The sequence below is a fragment of the Puma concolor genome, chromosome C2 (genome assembly GCF_028749965.1).
Source record: "Puma concolor isolate L17-30 chromosome C2, mPumCon1.1.hap2, whole genome shotgun sequence".
NCBI classification, from domain to species: domain Eukaryota; kingdom Metazoa; phylum Chordata; class Mammalia; order Carnivora; family Felidae; genus Puma; species Puma concolor.
The window spans coordinates 14,108,755-14,127,738 of record NC_141675.1 but is presented as its reverse complement, the minus strand read 5'-3'; the positions used below and the strand labels follow the sequence as shown (position 1 = coordinate 14,127,738).

At 42.7% G+C, this 18,984-nt stretch overlaps 1 protein-coding gene across 2 annotated transcripts in view; it reads left to right on the top strand.

Annotated features, from left to right (window-relative positions):
* The window catches only part of LOC147577104 (uncharacterized), a 164,796-nt gene extending 147,174 nt beyond the window's left edge, over positions 1-17,622 (top strand). The window contains exons 3-4 of one of the 2 annotated variants that reach the window (XR_015256021.1): positions 16,009-16,219; positions 16,364-16,497. Coding sequence is in view for 1 of the 2 variants with exons in the window: in XM_086720598.1 (XP_086576724.1) it covers positions 16,364-16,453 (90 nt within the window). In the remaining variant the exon portion in view is untranslated. Of the gene's footprint in view, positions 1-16,008; positions 16,220-16,363; positions 16,498-16,601 lie in introns of those variants that run through there. The other variant, XM_086720598.1, reaches the window with a different exon arrangement.
* The last annotated feature ends 1,362 nt before the right edge of the window (positions 17,623-18,984 follow it).

Sequence of the window (18,984 nt, the reverse complement as noted above, 5' to 3'; positions counted from 1 at the left end):
CTGAACAGATGGAGGAGCAACAGTAATTTAAAAACAAGAAGGAGAAAAAAGTTTCTTAAGGTAAAAAAAGACTTGAAATTTCTATTTGAAAAATATAGTTCAGGTCCAGGCCAGTTTCATGAAAAAATAAAGTATGTATATGCACACATACCTATATCTACTCACATAAATATACACATATATACATACATATACACATACATGTAAATACACCTATGAATCCCTGTGGATATGTATACACTGCACTTATAAATACATAAGGGTGTGTGTGTGCATGTGTGTTTATGCAGGAGAATACAGGGTATATATGTGTAATCCGTATCTCCTGGAAATTCTAGAAAGACCAGGAGACAGAGAAGTTTTTCTGACCTTAGAGAAAGAAAAAATTTCCTTTTTTAAAAAATTTTTTTAATGTTGATTTATTTATTTTTCAGAGAGAGAGACGGAGTATAAGATGGGGAGGGGCAGAGAGAGAGAGAGGAGACACAGAATCCAAAGCAGGTTCCAGGCTCTGAGCTGTCAGCACAGAGCCTGATGTGGGGCTTGAACCCATGAACCACAAGATCATGATCCGAGCCAGAGTTGGATGTTTAACCAACTGAGCCCCCCAGGCACCCTGAGAAGAAATTTTTTAGTAGGGAAAGAATCAGACCAGCACTAGCCTGCAACCATTAAAGCCAGAAGACAGTGGGATATTGAGAGGCTATTGAGAGAGAGCATTGGTGTTGGGAATCTCAAGAGATTTCACTCACCAGTCAGACAAAAGACAGAAATAGTCAGACCTGCACAGCCTTAGACTGTAATCTGTTCTTATACTGGGTCAAAATACTTGATGAACTCATATAACCAAATGAAAATTGAAGAAGAATAGACATTTCAAGATAGGGGAGAACAGTGATGAACAGTGAATTGAGCAATATTTACTCATCAGAATAGCTCCATAAAGTCCTTCCCCCCCAGCCCCCCCTCCCCCATTTGTAAACAGGGAAACAGACTTTGGCACTCAGAATGGTGAACTGGGATTCAAGCAGAAGCAGTTTGAGTACAGAGCCTAAGCTGTTAAACTACTTATCCATGTGACTTTCCTTGATGCTTGGGTGTCTTAGTCTGTTCTGGCTGCTCTAACAAAATACCACAGACTGGGTGGGTTGTAAACAACAGAAATGTATTTTTCCCAGTTCTGGAGGCTGGAAGACCGAGATGAGAGAGACTGCATGGTCAGGTGAAGGCCCCCTTCCAAGTGGCGGATTTCTCACTGTATCCTTACATGGCAGAATGGGCAAAGGAGCTCTTCCGGGCCTCTTTTATAAGGACGTTAGTCTTATTCATGAGAACTCTGCCCTCATGACCTAGTCCACCCGCACCCCTCAAAGACCCAGCCTCCTAATGCCATCATATTAGGCATTAAGATTTCAAAATGTGAATTTGGCTGAGAGGACACAAACATTCAGATCGTAGACCTTGGGCAGGGTAGCACTGCTTAAGTAAACCCAGAAAACCAGGACTTACCAAGGAGAGAGAGACACATTTGTCAACAAAAGGTGTTTGATGAAAGATATCAAATACAAAGTCCAAATATCAAAAATAAACTAGGAAAAACATTTGTAACACCTGACAGAAGTTTACGTAAGTAATAGGACCAGACAAGATGACATGAAAAGTAAGCCACTAAATAAGAAAATGGGCAAGTGTATAAACAGGCCATTTATAGACGAATGAATGCAAGTTGCCAATAACTTATAAAAATATGCCTCACCTTATTTGTAATCTAGATGGCATAAATTAAACAACATTGGAATAAAAATTTTCCACCTTTAGGATTGGCTACAATGAAAAGCAGGTGTAACATTTACCATATAAATGATGGGACTTCATTATATGTATACTTACATATGTTTATGGGCACAGTGTAGATTTATACATTAAGGATGAATAATCCAGTAGAATTTATGAAAATGAAAAGTATACACACCAAAGACACCCACTGGAAAATATGGTTATATAGAAACCACAGCCTACTACATTGAGACATCCGTGTATGGGTAAATGTTTAACTACTGGCTCTCAAGAAAGAAAGAAAGGAAAGAAGGGAGGGAGGGATATGAGGAAGAAAAGGAAGAAAGGAAGAAAGAAAATCTCTCCTTTGTGGCACTTGCCTCTTTCTATACTGTAAATACTCCCACCATGGCCAAGTTCAAGCTATTAATGTGCAGCCTTGGGAAAAGACGCGCACCGTTGTATGGGCATGCTTGTAAGACATGTGCACTGGAACTCCAATTACATTACTGTGATCTCTTTGACTTCTGTAATCTCTGTATTGTTAGATTTGTTAAAAAAAAGGCATTAAATACTTTTGTAGTATTTGACATTCTTATAAAATTTTTATGGAAGAGTGTGCTTCACTAAGTCTTCTACAGTTACCCCCTAAAGTCTTTCAATATTTTAGGATCTGGTTTATTGGGTTCTGGAGTCTCAAACTCAGTCAAGTGCTCCATTACTATTTTCTCATCATCTGGTTAGACATTGTAAAGTAATCTGACAGCTCCCTTCATAAAGTGAATCTTCAACACTCCAAGGTTGGCAAAGGAGTTACAGATAACTTCATTGCTAACCTTGGAGGATCTGTGTGTGATTATATTAAGGGAGCAGTCACGTTTCCTTTCAATTTTAATTTCACTGGAATCAAGTTTCATGGAGACAGAGACCGTATTTGTCTTAGTCTCCAACGTTTCTAAAGATTAGCCCAATTCCTGGCACTTGGGAATTAATAACGAATTAGCTAGTAAATAAATACATATATTTTTTTACCACTCTTGCTTCTTTTTTGTTAAAAACTACCCTGATAGAGAAAATACCAGCAAAGAGTAGTTCAGTTCCCTCTCTGCTATGAACATTATCTATACTACACTTAGCCCCAACTGTCTCCACTTCTGTTTTCCTATTTGCCTTGAGTTTAATTAGAAAGACTTACAGAAGAAAAAGGTGCTTATGTTTCTTCATATTTGCCTAAAAAAAATCTTTGCTTCCTTCTCTGCATTAGCCTGACACTTTGTGTGCATCTTTCACATCGCACATTTTTCCTGTCTTCGTACTCACCCTTTGAAAATATAAGCTCATCAGAGAGCTTTCTCTGCAGCCACTCGATTAGTATTATCATTTAAAAATCTTTTCGTGTTATGTTTATTTGGATCTTTATGATCGTGTTATCAGAGTTTCTTCTTTTAATAATCTCTTGCCTCGTTTGAGCCATCTTCCTTTTTAATTTCTCCAGCCATGATGCCACGGTTCTATTTGCTTTGGTCTGATGAGCAAAGAACTTAAGGTTTCCCAGCATCCTTGGCTGACTGGATATGGGTGTCACTAGCTATTGGACTGTTTTCCGCAGTTTTATACCTATCTTTGTTCCTTTCTTCCAAAGCCCTTGGGCTGTAGTATATGGGACAGACATTTCACTGTTTCTTCATAGTTTAATGATGTAGGTAGTGTTCGCTGAATGCCCACTACATGTCTGTCTGAGTCAGTGTTACCTATTTTATTATAAGCTCCTAGGAAAAACAAATGTCAAGATGTCTAATATAGTGCAGTTCCTTTGGGCACTTAAATGCTGTGTGTATTTGTGTGTGGTGTATGTGTGTGGAGAAAATATTTTATTTACATGTTTTTAAAGGAAAAGTTCTGAAATATGTTGGTATTTAGGTAATTCCAAGTCCTTTAAAAATAATGTAGTATCCGTGAGCTGTGTGTGACTGAGTCAGTCAGCAGGTATGGAGGAATATGGAATAAACCTCAGAGTGATACACAGAGTGACTCCTTAATATCATTGTAGAACTATCTTACAAAGTAGAAACTGTAAGAGTGTTTACAAACTTTGTCATATCTCTAGGCTGCCTGTTTTATTCTTTTTGCAAAGGCCATGAAGAGATGGGGAACCAGAAAATTTAGAAAGGGAGAGAATGTTCTGTGTTAAGTAGTCTAGCAGACAGGAGAGATGCGTTTTCTGTTAGTTTCAATGCTAGAGAAAGTGAAAACTTAAATATGAGAGAAGGCCACATGGAGTCTAGATATTATACTGGAGGATAGATGATTTTGAGCAAAGAACTGCCCAACACACACACACACACACACACACACACACACACACACACAGAGAGAGAGAGAGAGAGAGAGAGAGAGAGAGAGAGAGAGAGAGATGCGGAGACAGAGAGGGACAAGAAACCCAGGATAGCATGAGACCTAATCAAGTTTGTGTTTATGATCATGCTTAGATTAAGTAGTGACTGATAACAGTGTAAGGTTTTTCAATGTGGCACCTCATTGTACTTAGGAGTTGAAATTTCTTTTGCTATTGTTCTGTTTGACTAAACATAGAGAAAGGTAATTGTTTCAATAATTGTGTCTATTTTGTGGGGGAAAAAATGTTACCTGAGTGGAACGATGATGCTATTTATATCTCTGTTTTAGCCCCTGCGACCATTGTTAAGCCACCACCGCTCAGCTGGCAAGTGGATATCTGACCTGTATGCAGTGTTCAGGAAGAAATGGATAGTCTCTTTCTGTAAAGCCATGCCTATAAAATGACAGTAAACTTCATTGTAATTAGCTCTGAGACTCTGATTAGGAACATATAAACCTGCCAAAGAATCTTTATCTTGAAATCTGTGGCCTGAACATTTCCATTGTCTGAGCTCAGGGGACAGAGAGAGCTTCAATCTCCAAGGAATCTGGGATTGTTCATTGAGTTACTCTCTGCTTCACCTGCAAAAATGGACATTCCCTTTGTCCCTTGCCAGATTCCCAAGGGGATATGAAGAATGAAGTCTTTAAAGCTCTGCAGAATATATATATATAAATAATTGCTTTAATTGAACATTCTCCCTGGGCAGACAAATAGGCCCTATGATTTGACAGGTTCCTTTTCATCTCCATTACCTGTGATGGAAATGCATAAATCCCGTTCTAACCAGCTCATATGTTAATATCTTCAACAGGATCCTGATAGATCTGCCAGCCTAGATGGATGTGATTTCTAACCAGCTTCACATTCCAGCTGTGTAACAAACTAGAAGGGCAAGGCAGATCCAATTTGGGCCTTTCACTTTGCCAAGCATAGTAATGAATTCATCTCCACTTTCTCCTGTTAGAGCACTGAGGGGAATTTTAAAAGGCCGAAGTGTTTTAAAATGATGACCAGGCATGAGTTTGAGACGTAATTCAATTACACAAGTTATTACAAGGACACCTACTAAGTGCAGGACCTTCTACTAGGTGGTCACTAGGGGACATGTTGCCAGATGCCAACAACACTCAGTCGCTTCTCTCAAGAAACGTAAAATGTAATCAAGGAGATAAAGGGATCCATGTTTAATATTAGTAAAAGCAAAATGTGATGAAGCAGAGCATATTACTAAGGGGAGACTGACTGATAAAATCAGGCACAAGGAGATGGAGAGGAGGATTTGAAGCAAGGCTTGAGGAGTGTAAGGTTTATGACTTGTTATTTCTGCAGTTTCAAAGCTAAGGACCTACCTAGACAGAGGTAAAAATGGCCATCCCTTCAAGCGCATGGTTAAATGGTGATGATGCTGTGGACACTTAACAATAGACTGTCTGAACAGGCTCATCTCAGCATGGTGGCCATGGAGCCTGGGTAGGAAGTTGAGAGAGAAGGGAGATTTTAGAGCCTTAGGTCCTAATGGGAGACAAGATATAAAGAATAGATGATGAAGGAAACAGAGTGCAGATCAGTGACAGAAAGCCAGCAATGAATAAACTTTAACAAATAGGGCCCTCTTTTCAGGCCTACTTTCAAGTGGAACTTCGTGCTTTAGGAACTGTCGGTTTTGTTGATTCCTTACAGTACTGTCTTCTACCTTACCTTGGATTCCCAACATTTTGCAGTTTGCTTTCCTAGAAGATAATGCTGGATTCCTGAGTGTTTTACCTCGACAGTGTTGATATACTTAAGCCCCGTTTACCCAAACAGTGGCTTGGGGTAATTTTGTTTGTCTACCTAAATAGAATAAGATTCTTTTCCTGCAGACATCAAACATATTACTGTTTGTGATCATAAGGACTGTCAGTTTCAGGACTGTCCTAGGAAAGTAGAACAAAATTATAATTTTATGTAATTAATCATAATGCAGGTCACTTCCATACAGTACTTTTTTTTTCTTTTTTAACAAAATTAGTTGATTCCTTTGGATTTTCTACAATAAAGAAATTCTGGTTTTGTTCCTTGCCTCTTCTCCCTTTATCAATAAATTAAGATGCCATCATATCAACTTCATCAGTCATTAACAACAACAAAAATAACACCAGCCCATTGTTTTATATTGACTATATTGGTGAAATTAATACAGAGAAAGAACACTCTGTGAGCCGAGAGTTTAGTGGAAACCAGAGCTTTAGGGAAAAATCTGCTGGTCAGGAGTCAGGAAACCTGTTTGTTAATTCTGACTTTGCTGCACATTTGCCGAGACTTGACCAGTGTCTTTCTCTCTGGGTCACTGTGTCCGTGTTGGTAAAATTTAGGGTTTACAAACTTGTTTCGTGGTTCCACACAATCATGCCAACAAGAAACACTACTGAGCACGTATTCTGTGGGACACTGTGCTAAGCCCTCTGCTTGTATTACCCCGCTTAATTCAAATAACAGCTCTTCTGAGGTGAAATCGTTATTATCCCATGTTTTCAGTGGAGGGGACTGAACATAAAGTATATGGTGGTGTAATGTACCAGGCATTGCACTGAGGGCTTTTCATGTAGTTTAGCCCATTCTCACGTAGTCCTCACAACAGCCTTACATTCTAGCGCTATTTTAGGTGGAAGGAAATGGAGATTCCAGGAAGCAAAGTGATTTGTCTACCCTTGCGCCCAAAGAGCATGGCAGATCCGGGACAGATGCGCAGGTTTCCTGACTCCAAGGCTGATGCTCATCCAGTATACCCTGTTTACATCGAAACCATTGGAATTCGACTCTTTTCATGTCTATTTTATCTGAGAAACCTAGGAATTTGGCAACTTGCAAGCCAAATCTGGCCCGTGGATGTGTCTTGCTTGCCTGCGTGGCAATTAAACAATTTTTGTACTTGCCGACATTTTAATGTCAGCAAGCTTCCCATAAATGATCTAGATTTCTGGCTTTTTTTGAAAAATGGAAAGATCTGGCATCCCTAGGCCCTAATCCTTTCATGGCAAATGACCATTGGGACTGAATTGTGTGCTCTTCGTTTGTCTGTTACCTTCAAAGCCTTTGTGTTCATGTGAGTTTTTTGACTTCTGGATTAACGATTTCTACTTCTCCAAAATCAAGGGATTTAAAGGTTTGTGGTATAGCACAGCAAGTTGATGGTCCTACTCGGCTTCTTCCTCATGATATCCATAAGAATGAAAATCAGAGTGGTGTGGGTCTTTTTTTTTTTTTTTTTTTTTTTTGCGCAGGGCTTTTACAAACAGCATTTCTTCAGCATAAGTGACATTTCAAAATCAGGAAGGCGAGATGAGTCGTAATTGGCTCTGTCACTATTTGGGTTTGATGCTGGCACCTCATGTGTTTGCCCTGGTTGAGTAATCTGTTTGCATCTGTGTAGACCACACACAGACAAATGTGAACTCTGTTTATATTCATTTCCTGCCTGGGAACTTGGTTCCTCTGGGTCACAGCTTTGGAATGACTGATGGATTGGAAATTTACTGGTATAGACGTGGATGCAAAAACTCACTTAAACTCATTTGGGAAACTGACCTTAATAACCTTCTTTGAGCTACAGTAAAGGGGACATTGTCCAAGACACCTCCAGTGGATTAGAGCATTTGTCATGAACATCATGTCTAAATATGAGGTGTTCAATGTGATCAAGGCATTTAGCATTCCCATTTTATAGATGAGGCAATTGAAACCCAGAGTGATCTAAAGTTACATTAGTTAGGGAAGTACCCATTATATATCACCAGCACCTCTCAGTAATGAGCAGGATTCCCTCTTATTTCTTGGATGTCTCTCAGGCAAGTCAGCAAGCTCCATTTCTAGAATTCCTGAAGAAAGACAAAGGTACCCTTTCATGTTCATGTTTCCTATGAGCAGCAGTCTGCAAAGGACCAAGAGGGAAGGGATTGAGCTTAGGAGACTGAAAACTCCTAGCTCTGCTCTGTGCCTCGTCCCAGGGCCAACCACAGGGACTTCCTAGGGCCTCTTTCCCCATTGTGATGGTCTAGCAGAAGAATGTTTGCAGTATTGCTCTCAGTGACCTGCATATGTAGTTTTTTGGCATTTAAGATCTTATCCCTAGCCTTTATAGTCAACCAGTGAGTTACAAGTAAAAGTAGGTGAGTAGTAAATGAGAAAATCCTGGAAGCCCTCCAGGAGGAGACTCATTGGCACCATCTTTATCTGGGACACTTCTCTGGAATCTACCCTTGGAAACCTGGGGATGCCTAATCCAAGTTGGGAGGCTGCAACATACCTCCCGTTACAGTGAGCATCAGGATTTTTTATTGGAAAAGATAGGCACTTTAACTCAATTTCTAGCACTGAACTAGGCATTATGAGACTTACAAAAAGAACATGTGTGAAAACCAGCTTCACCCCTCAGGGAATTTGTACTCTAGGTCAAGGATGTGTACAAAAATGTTCGAGTAGGAGCTTCGAGGCTTCTTTGAGGCACTGACCACCAACGTCATAGAAACACTATATGATAAGTAATCCCTTGTCCATTCCTGACTCATAATAATCGAGAAACTGTCAGTGACAAATGCAATTTTGGGACAAAGGAAAGAAATTCAGGTGGGGAGATGTTAAACTGCCTTAGACTAGAGACTAGGTAGAATTAGAATTGATTTCAAATAAGCCACCACCCTTTAATATTCAAGACATTAGGCATTAGTAAAGCTACCAAGAGGCCATGTTTAATGTTATAACTTTATACAGGTTAAATAGCCAGTGAAGGAATGAAAATTTGAGCACAATTTGGGATAGCATAGAATATTTTTAACGTGATTCCTAAGGAAGTGCTGAAATCCTCCTTCTGTATGGGTACAATTGTTGGCAACCTGTGATACCATTTTCATTCTGTAATGGCACTCAGGCATGCAAGGAACCCGGGGAGTAAATAAGCCTAATGCAAATGTGTTTCCTTTCTCCCTTCTGCCATGGTTCTCTTTCAGTAGACCTGGAGATCTGAAGGTGACTGTAATTAAACATTCATTCCGTTGGCATTGTACTTTTCACGTGTGAGAAAACTTAGCAACGAGTTTTCCCCATAAATAATGTGCAGAATCCATTTGAATGGGCCAGATCATCTAGAACTTCACTCTGACCCTTGGTAGTTCTGGCTGTTGTATCTATTTTCAGTGTATCGCATGTAAATTATTATTTGTTTCCTAAGTGAGTTGATCTGACTGACAGATGAAGCATTTCTGTGCAGACAGGAGCAGAAGTTAGAGAAGATCATGAAAGTACATTGTGTGCACCTTCATATTTGGTGCTTAGAAGTCTTTATTTGTCGTGCTTCTTTCCATGCCCTTCTTGATTCTGGCTTCTTTCCGGGCATTGTGACAGCTGTTTATTATTCTGTTTGCAATTCATTTCTGGATGAATTACCCATTGCTTTGTCTGCTTATCGTTGTTGTGGCTTCTTTAAGTTCCCATGTGGTGGGGGGTTGGGGGGCGGACAAACCAGTTCTAGGCTGTGCAAGGGGCTGGACTTTCTTTTCCCATCAGAATTATTTTTAGAAAGCTGCTATAGAATTAAGCTTCCTCAATCAAGTAGGATTTATGTAAAGCCATACTTTGGTGTGATTTCCTCAGATAAAACCTTAGAAATGTTCCTTTAGAATCCCCTAACTGGTAGGTAGGTCCGTTCTGTGGGCAGGCTTGCCCCATGCACCAGGAGCGATGGCGGAGCCTCTGAGGTGCTGAGTGCATGAAATTTCCGGTGGCCTTTCACTCTTGAGGCACTAGACTCAGCCCGGAAGGATTGAAAGGATATGACAGTGAAGTCTGTCAGCAGCCGAGATGGGGATATGGAGTGATCTGTGTAATCAATACTTTATTTGGATTGTCAGTTGTAAAGGCTTAGAAAACAATGCAACAGAATACTCAGTTCTGAAATAACATCGAGTGTCATTTCACCTTTCTTTGATTCAGAAGGTCCTTTAGAATCTTCATATCCTGAGGGAGCCAGCTAATAAAGATTGGAGGCCTAGAATGTGTGCGAAACCAGACCCTGTTCTAGTTGGGACAGGAAATACGCAAGTGGAAAGGGTATAAAGTCCTCCTGGCCCAGGACAGGGATGACAACCCAAAGCAAAGGTAAGGGTATTTGTAGTTAAGGGTACTAGTTTTCATTGCTGTGTGCCTGTGCTAATTGTTTCCCAACCCTTCAGTTCTGGAGTATAACATGGGTCAAGATAGGGCTTTCTCTTTATCTGTTTTGGTCTGTCACCTGTTAGCATTTTGAGGTGCTTCATAAATCAGAAGGCTACTTATTTTCAGCAGAGGCCCAGAATTTGCAGGAAAGATCTGCTGGGGATGAACCTGACATTGCTCTGTGTAGCTCTTCTAGCTCCCTCTGCCTCTGACTGGACTCTCGCTCAGAAACAGGCTGAGAGAACATATCTGATGATGCAGCATCCCCCGTCCTGTGTGCCTGGAGGGCTTCGCACGGGCCACATGACTCTGGTGTCCTGACTTGGTGCCCTGTCTCAGTGCCAGCTTCCATCTGGGTTTCCAGGCTCATCCTTCAAAGAATTGAAAATAGCATCACAGTTTCCTTCTCTTAGGAGCTTTCTCACCTTTGACAAGCCTGCGGGACAAGCGGACCTGACCTCTGTGGCCTCTTGTCTGTCAGCCCTGTTTGAATATTCACTCTGCGGAGCATCTTGCCAGGCATCGTGGAAAATTATAGAAGAAGGAGGTGATGCACTCCTGGCCTTTGAACATCTTATCAACTTACAGGAGAGAGAGAGAACAGCACAAAGCAAAATATATGAAAATTCAAATGTCAGCCAGACACCTACTGTTCATTATTTATAAATCCAATTAAAGTAGCCTAGGAACACATATTTATGTTCATATATCAATATGTACATAAAGTTAAGGCATTTGCTGAAATGCCTTGAAGTAACTGGAGTTGGAAGAAGATAGTTTTCTGCTGCCTAAGTTTTTGGCTCTCCAGGAATGACCCTGAGCGACAAGGATTTAAGAGCAAGTAGTTTATTTGAGAAGTTTTGGAAACACCACTAAGAGGAATGGGAAAGGAAGCTAAGAGATAGAAAGGCGGCCAATAAAGGGTGTGTTACTGAGCCAGGGGTGGATGATGAGGGACACTTGAGCTCAAGCCTATGGGGAAATTGGAACATAAGAACATTATCCCCCAGACTCTATCATCCTCCGGTTGAGGACTCCTCTCAGGATGAGTTAATGCCCACATATTCCTGGACTGCCATGCCCATACAGATAGTTTTTGGAGAAAACTCAAATGCAAAGAGATGCAGCTAATGGTGGTCGGAGGTTGGCCTTGAAGAGGGCTGAGTGATAAGGGCGGGTTGGATGTCAACAGCCTCTGCTACATTTACAGGTATTAACGGGAACAATAGCTTGGAACGGTAAGGAGAGAGAGGTTTTGTACATTGAGGAAGCCACTGTGTGTGAAGGCCCAGATTAACAGTGGGTGACATCGAAGCCAGAACCCTTACGCTTTCTTATGTGAGTTCCTCGAGGAGTGTGGTCCAAGTGGCGTAGGGAAGAAGGTGTCAGCTGAAGCTTACTGATGATGGAAGGCAGTTTGGAGTCTGAGGATCCAGGTTGTAATGGCTCCGAGTTTGGATGCCCCGTGTTCTCCTAGGCATATCTTGGCTGCAGATCATGTTGGGGCTAGCAGGTGGGGTAGCAACACCGTGAGTTATAGACAGCCACTCTATCTGTGGCATGAAGTCCTGATTCAGCCACAGGGCTCATTGCAGAAGAATGAAGGCTGCATGTGTTTCGAGATGCCGTGGCTTAACAGGTGCTTCTTCAACTTACCTAGTTTGAAGAAGCAGGTGGTGACCAACAAGCGGTGGGGATTTCATCCCGGGCCTCCTGCTATATTTACAGAGGATAAGACTGGTAGCATTATTGGAGAAGTGGGGATGGGGTGGTCGTGGTCAGTACCTCTAAAGTGGTTCTGATATCGTATAGTCTCCTCTTGTACTGCATTGCATTGTATTATGTTGTGTTTGTACCTTCTCTGGAGAGCTGGCAGGTGGGGGCAGTTAAGACTGTCAAAGGTCGCAGCATTGCAGAGGGCTCCCATTCATCTGACATAGTTAGTTGGTGACGTATTGCTACAGAAGGTCTACACCCTATGCTTTAGCAAATGCCCGTGCCAGGACTCCCACGTGTTGATCTTTGCTAATGGAAATGTCCATGTGTCTTACTTGAGTTTTAGCTGTCCAGGCACGTGTGCCCAGGAATGAGCTCCCAGAGACTGCACCTCAGGGGTTAATTACTCTCTGATGTGTCAGATTATAGGATTTGATGTGCTCTGTTCCCTTTTTCTATCCTGTATTTAGATATGAGGCGGAGAAGATCTAGAATAGAAATGTCAGGATATGTTAATTTATTGATAGCTCTATGTGGGGGAAAAATGTAAGATGTGTTCGTATATTCTTATGCACACAGTAACATAGCTCTGTCCACAGAAGAGAGAGAAGAAGAGTGTGTCAGGTTGGGTCTGATCAGGAGACAGCTAAGCAAGTTACTTTAGCGGAAGGAAGTACTGTGAAGAGTTCTGTACGGGACAGAAAAGTTTTCCTTGACTCCTTTAGGGTCCACGACTGGGTCTGGAAAGCAAACCAGCAAGGACAGACTAGCAAGAGAAACGCATATCCATTTATTTAATAGAAGTGTGACGCCACGTGGAACCTTCCCAAGGAAATGAGACCCACGGCAACCGTTAGAGCTGCGAATTGCTCAGCGGGCGTGCTGGAGGGTGGGCGGCTGTGGGGGGATGTGACAGGTCACAGAGGACAAGGCGAGCGTAGTGACCCGGGGGAGACTGAGCAGGGCCCTCTGTTAGGATTCTTCACGGTGTCCCTTTGTCTTGAGAGATAAGGGTGCTTCTTTCCTCCGGGTACAGAGAGGACCCCTCACGGGAGGGCTTCGTGACCTGTTTCAGAGAAGAAGGGGGCGAGGGGGCGGAGGTTAGAGTAACCTTACTGCTTCTTCTCATTTCTCAAACTTCTTCAGTTTAAAATATTCCGTGTGCCAAGGTGGCGCATTTCCCGAACCGCACCACTTGTTACCCAGGTGTTGGATAATCCAAGAGTTGCAAAGGGACATCGAGGTTCACGGAGGCCACAGACCGCAGGAAGCAGCTGTACCTCTAAGGCTGGGGGCGCAAAGGGAAGAAGTTAGGATAATGAAAACTTCAATACTTGGATGATGGACCTTGCAGACGGGGAAACTAGACCTCTGAGAAGGGGGCGCTGGATGGCTAGCTGGGCTGGTATGTCTGAAGGAGACTGCCAAGTGGAGTCAGTTGCTCTGACTGGAGCCAGTTGCTGTTGCCAGGATGGGTGGAGACTTCTGTCTGGAGCCACGTGACAGAAGAGGAAGCAGATAGGGGAGCCAGATCCCTCTCTACCCCCTGCCGCTGGACCTAGCAGGGAGCCTGCATGCGGCCCAGGAAAAATGTGTTTTGCAGAGTCCCAGCCCCGGCACTACCAAGCAGGATGGGTTTGGACACGAGACACAATTAAGTTACAAACCAACATAGAGAGAGAACATAAACGTGTGTATACACAGAAGAGAGAAAGAAAGACAGAGGGAGAAAGGGCATGTGAGTGAGCTGGCAAGAACAAGCATGTAGCCAAGAGCTGGCTGGGATAAAGATTGTTGCTACTCGGTTATAAAAATAATCATCATAATAGCCTGCATGTAAGAACTTAGTGCAGGGGGGAATAGCATTAGAACCCTTATTTAGCAAGGGGGTGGGGTGGTGATTAAGTTCTAAAATCAGAGCATTAGGGGGAAATCACACATAAACACTAGAATCAGGCACGAAGACTCTAAGAGCCTGTTGAAATGAGAAAACATTTCTGTCTACTATCCTGTGCTCAGTCTGTGACAGACACGTGCGTCCTGCCCCCTAGATATTATTACTTTCTCCCTCTCTTCTGCTGCCTCACCAAGCACAGAGACAGGGATTCTTAGAAGTTACGTGTGTACGTGTTGCAACTTCCCCTTGAATTGTACCAGGTATGTGCTGAGCACTTTCTCATGTGCTGTTTTACTTGATGATCACGTTGGCCCTAGACATGGTATTATTATGCCTCCCTAATCAAAAAGAGATCAGACGCACAGGAAGGTTGACTGATGGGCTATGGGCGCAGCCAGTGAATGACAGAACCTACGTTTCGAACTCAGGTGTTATCTTGTTCCAACCCTGTGCTGTGTAATTGGCGTAGCCCTGCTCCCCGCCTCCGAAGGTTCTGCCCTGACTTTATGTCTAGGGGAAATCAAGTCATCTCTAACATCAAAATGAGGGGCCTCTGCAAGGTCTTCAAGGTGCAGTAGATGCGCAGTATCCAGCATGGCAGCCGTTGGACATGTGTGGCTATTTAGATTTAAATTAAGTAAAATTAACTAAAATTTAAAAGTCCCTTCCTCAGTCACACTAGACACATTTCAGGAGCTCAAGAGCTACATATGGCTAATGACTGCCATATTAGCACAGAACATTTCCATCCTCACAGAAAGTTCTGAGGTAGATCCATAGTGAGTGAGAACGTGATTCTAAAGCTAGTTAAAAAATGTAGTGCCGCATCTTCCTGGCTGTGCATCCCTGGGAAGATTCCTTAACCTCCCTGTCTCTCAGTTGCCACATCTGTAAAATAGGAATACTCAAGGAAGCTCCTCACAGGGTTCAGATGAGAGTTAAGACACTATTTACAAAGTTCTTAGTATGGTACTTCACACATCATGGCTTCCTAATGCATTACCTAAGGGGGGAAAAGGTCTAATATGTGATTTTCTAAAAATTCCACTGTCTCTATTTACCGTCTGGTATTTTTGTTTGAGAAAGAGAGGAAGAAGTTTGAAGCAGGAGAAAGAGTATCTTGATAATTTATGTTTGGAGTGCTTCATGGAGTCAGGGAATCCTATATAAATTTACAAAATTATTTTATTTCATATACATTACCATGGCTCAACACCATGTACCAGGTTTCGATCTAAGAACTTAACACATATTCCCTCGTTCAGTCCTCCAAATGAGCCTGTGATGAAGCTAATCTCTACCCTCATTTCAGTACCTCTTGCATTTCTCTACACATTTTACCACTTTTCTGGGTAAGTCCCGCAAGAGTGAGGAAGAGGGGACAGAGATGAAAGAATAAGATTCGACCCTTTTGAAGAGACTAGAGAAACAAATAACTGTGGAGGGAATACTTTCTCAGGCTAGATATTTTGTGTGCATTATTTAATTTGATGTAACGGCCCTATGGGATGGGTGATCTTTTCCTCATTCTATAGATGCGGAAATAAGCTAAAGAAGTTAATTACAACTAGCCCAGCATCACACAGTTCTGGATGAGACCTGTGAATCTAACCCAGGCCTAATATTTTTCATGGCATCTTGATGTCTATTAATAGGGAAGGTAATTTAAACAATACTTCTTTAATGTTTATTTTTGTGAGAGAGAGAGAGATTGAGAGAGAACATGAGCACAAGCAGGGGAGGGGCAGAGAGAGAGGGAGAGAGAGAGGGAGAGAATCCCAAGCAGGCTTCACACTGTCAGCACAGACCCTGATGTGGGGCTTGATCTCCTGAACCGTGAGCTCATGAGAGTTATCACTGGGTGGGAAGTTGAGAGTTTGAAGTCGAAGACTGAAGTCACTAAAGAGAAGACCAGGCGGTTGTTGACACCCCTCCTACCCCCCCATCCCGCCCTTTCCCTGACCACCACCCTGGGGCAAAGGAAAATGGAGAACCTCTTGCTAACTTCCAACTGCTCTCTGTTATGTAGTATTTCAGTGACAGGATCCACTCAGGAGAGTCGGGGCAAGGCTGGCTGAGGTTCTCAAGGAGCTGAGTTTTGAGTTCAGGTGCCTGCGTGGCAGTGGAATGATGCTTCCTGACCTCTCAGACCTTTGAGACCTCTGGGCGGTCTTAGACTTCACCTGGAGCCTCCTGTCCAGCATGCGACCATCTAGGGAAGTTCCAGGGAAAGGTGGCAGGTAGAGTATCCTTTCTGAGTTTTATTCTCTCTCATCCTCCCTCCTCTTCTTTCTGTGTGTCTGTGTTACTCTGTTGTGTCTCCTTCTCCTCAAGATTCATCGACCAGTGATGCAGGGGTATTTATTTTATGTTCTTGTCAACAGAGATATCATGGACTGAAAGGTGATGGGTACCCCAATGAGCTCACTACAAGATCTCAAAGATTCCAAGCCACTGGCTGCTCCAAAGCATAAAGCCACCCTTCTGGAGAGTCGGCAGGAAGGAAGCCTGGCGGAGGTGAGGAAACATCACTCTTCCCTCTGCCCTTGACTCCATCGGCCTTTAGCTGTCAGATGGTCGGGCCCAGGCCTGAGGGGCTTTTTCCCGTGTGTCCTTCCACAGGCTCTGCTTTTGGCCAGAGGACAGACCACCTCCTCAGGTCTCTGGGGGAACTGCTGAAGGACAGTGAGGAAGATGTTGCTGGTCCCCAGGACAGAAACATAGCGGCTGGAGCCAGGAAGCACCTGGAGTGGGACTCAAGCCCAGCACCCCTTCAGACCGATGCTCTCTGAGCGGCGTGTGGTCCCGGATCGGACTGTTTTGGCTTTGCCATCACGTGCATAACACAGTTCTAGATGCTTTTAAATGGTTGGCTTTCTTTCCTTCCCCCCACCCCACTGTCTTTTCTTTTTCTTCTCTTGGCCCTGAGAACTGTAAGAAAAGAATTGTTTTAGAAAGTATAATTCTCTTGCTGACATTAGCCTTGTTTATGAATAAATTCTGTCCCGAAGGATTTTCTGAATTGCAATCCCAGGTTACCTAGTAAATGGGGCTGCGTGGTTTGATTTGTGTAGTACTGATCCTTAGATTAAAAATACATTTTCTTTCTTCTTTTCTTTCTTTCTTCTTTTTTTTTTTTTTTTTTTGTAAGTTTGGATCCAGGTAATGGCCCGAGTCACATTTGCTTAGCTAGTGAAGCGATCTCAATGTGGTATCGCTTGGAGTTGAAATATAATCAAACATATATTATACCTGGGGCTCTTGCACACTATTTGATATATATGTTACGCTACAAAGAAACACAAACCTTGTAGGTTGAAATTTAATTCCTGTCTGATCCTGCAGTTAGAATGGTAGAGAAATTATAAATACCAAAAGTGGCTTCAAATACCCCGAATGTGAGCTAACCAACAATAAGTGGACAGTTTGGAAATGCCGTTTTCCAAGGCAAAGCAGGAACTGGAGATCAGCTGACCTCATCAGCAGGGTTGTGCAGGTCTGTCTGTGGATCTGCTCATTTTGGAAGAATCAGAGAACAAGGCCTGCTTCTGTGTTTGAGTTTACGGAAATTGTGGCGTTGCTGACTTAATGCTCTGTAACTGCCTGCTTTGCAATAAAACACCTTTGGTTGACTCAGCAACAAGGTCTCTGTCAATTTCCTTTAATATTGTGTCCTCAGTGCTGTGTAAGAAAGTCCAAGGTAGACCTTTGAGTGGTTGACCAGTCAGAGATCTCGGCTGGATGAAGCTCAGTGCTCCTTCAGTGGCATACAGAGTAATTTGTTGTCTACACGTGCGGTCCATGTGTGTGGTCAACTTCTCTTCTTCATGGTATAGTCAACTCTAGACCTCTCTAGTTATGGCATAACCCAGTTAGGCCACTGTGCTGCCATCTGCCATTATTCTCTCATTATGGAGTCCCCATTTATTTCTGTGAGACTCTAGAACAGGCTACAAACTCTCAGAATGTCCATTTCCTCATCCACAAAATGGGAATAATGATCCTGTATTTATGGTGATACGTGCTTATAAAAGAGCATCGCATGGATGATACTTTCCACATTATAAACACACAGGGACATGGCAGCACTCAATAAATGGTGATTCTTTTCTTTGTTAGTAAAGAATTGAAAGAACACTCTTAAGTCCTTATAGTTGACTATACAGTTGACTGAGAGCACCGAGTAGCCTGTGAATAGCATCTTAGGCTTCTTTGCTTAAAGCCAGTAGAAAGAAAGGTGAAGATTCATGGGAGAAGAGAATCTGCTGCTCCCTCCCTTGACCATGTAGCCAAATACCTTGATTCCTCCCTCTGTGGAATACAGCAGGTGTTTTACCTGCTTCACGGAGACAGCGCTATTGCTTCTACAGAAAGTGAAATTTACCATTCACATAGATGTCTGAGATACCATCTTTCCCACTTGTTTGCAACATCAGGCCCATAGCATCCGAGGGCAGTAGGGTCTCTAAATACTGACAAAGAGGGCCCTTTCACCGTGGGGGAAGAATTTGATCCATCTCTGGCCTCAGCAGACTGCCACTTCCGTTGAGAAAGCACTTTTGAAAATGCCCCTGCCGTCTCCACCATCACACCTGAGATTTCTGGATGGCCAAAATGTGATGCAAAAGCAAGAGCTAAGATGATTCATTTCACGGAGGGTGGCAAATAAATTTGTTGTTCTCTGATTGGCTTGGTGTGTATGATAGTCCCATGGGTATCCCTGGACTTCAAGCTGTGCGTAGTAGAAAGAACATTTTCTACTTTCTACCTTGAAGTCATCAAAATGGTGATAATAACAACAGAAAAGCAGGTAACAATTACTAAATGTTTGCTTCGTGATGGGCACGGGGCAAAGATCTTTATAAGTAGTGGCTCGTTTACTCATTACAGCAAACATGTGAGGTAGGTACTTTGAACTCGCATTACCTGGATGAGGAACTGAGGCATGAAATTGCTGTGTATAAGTGGACCAGGCTCCCCAGTTGGTGAGAGTCATAGCTGGCAT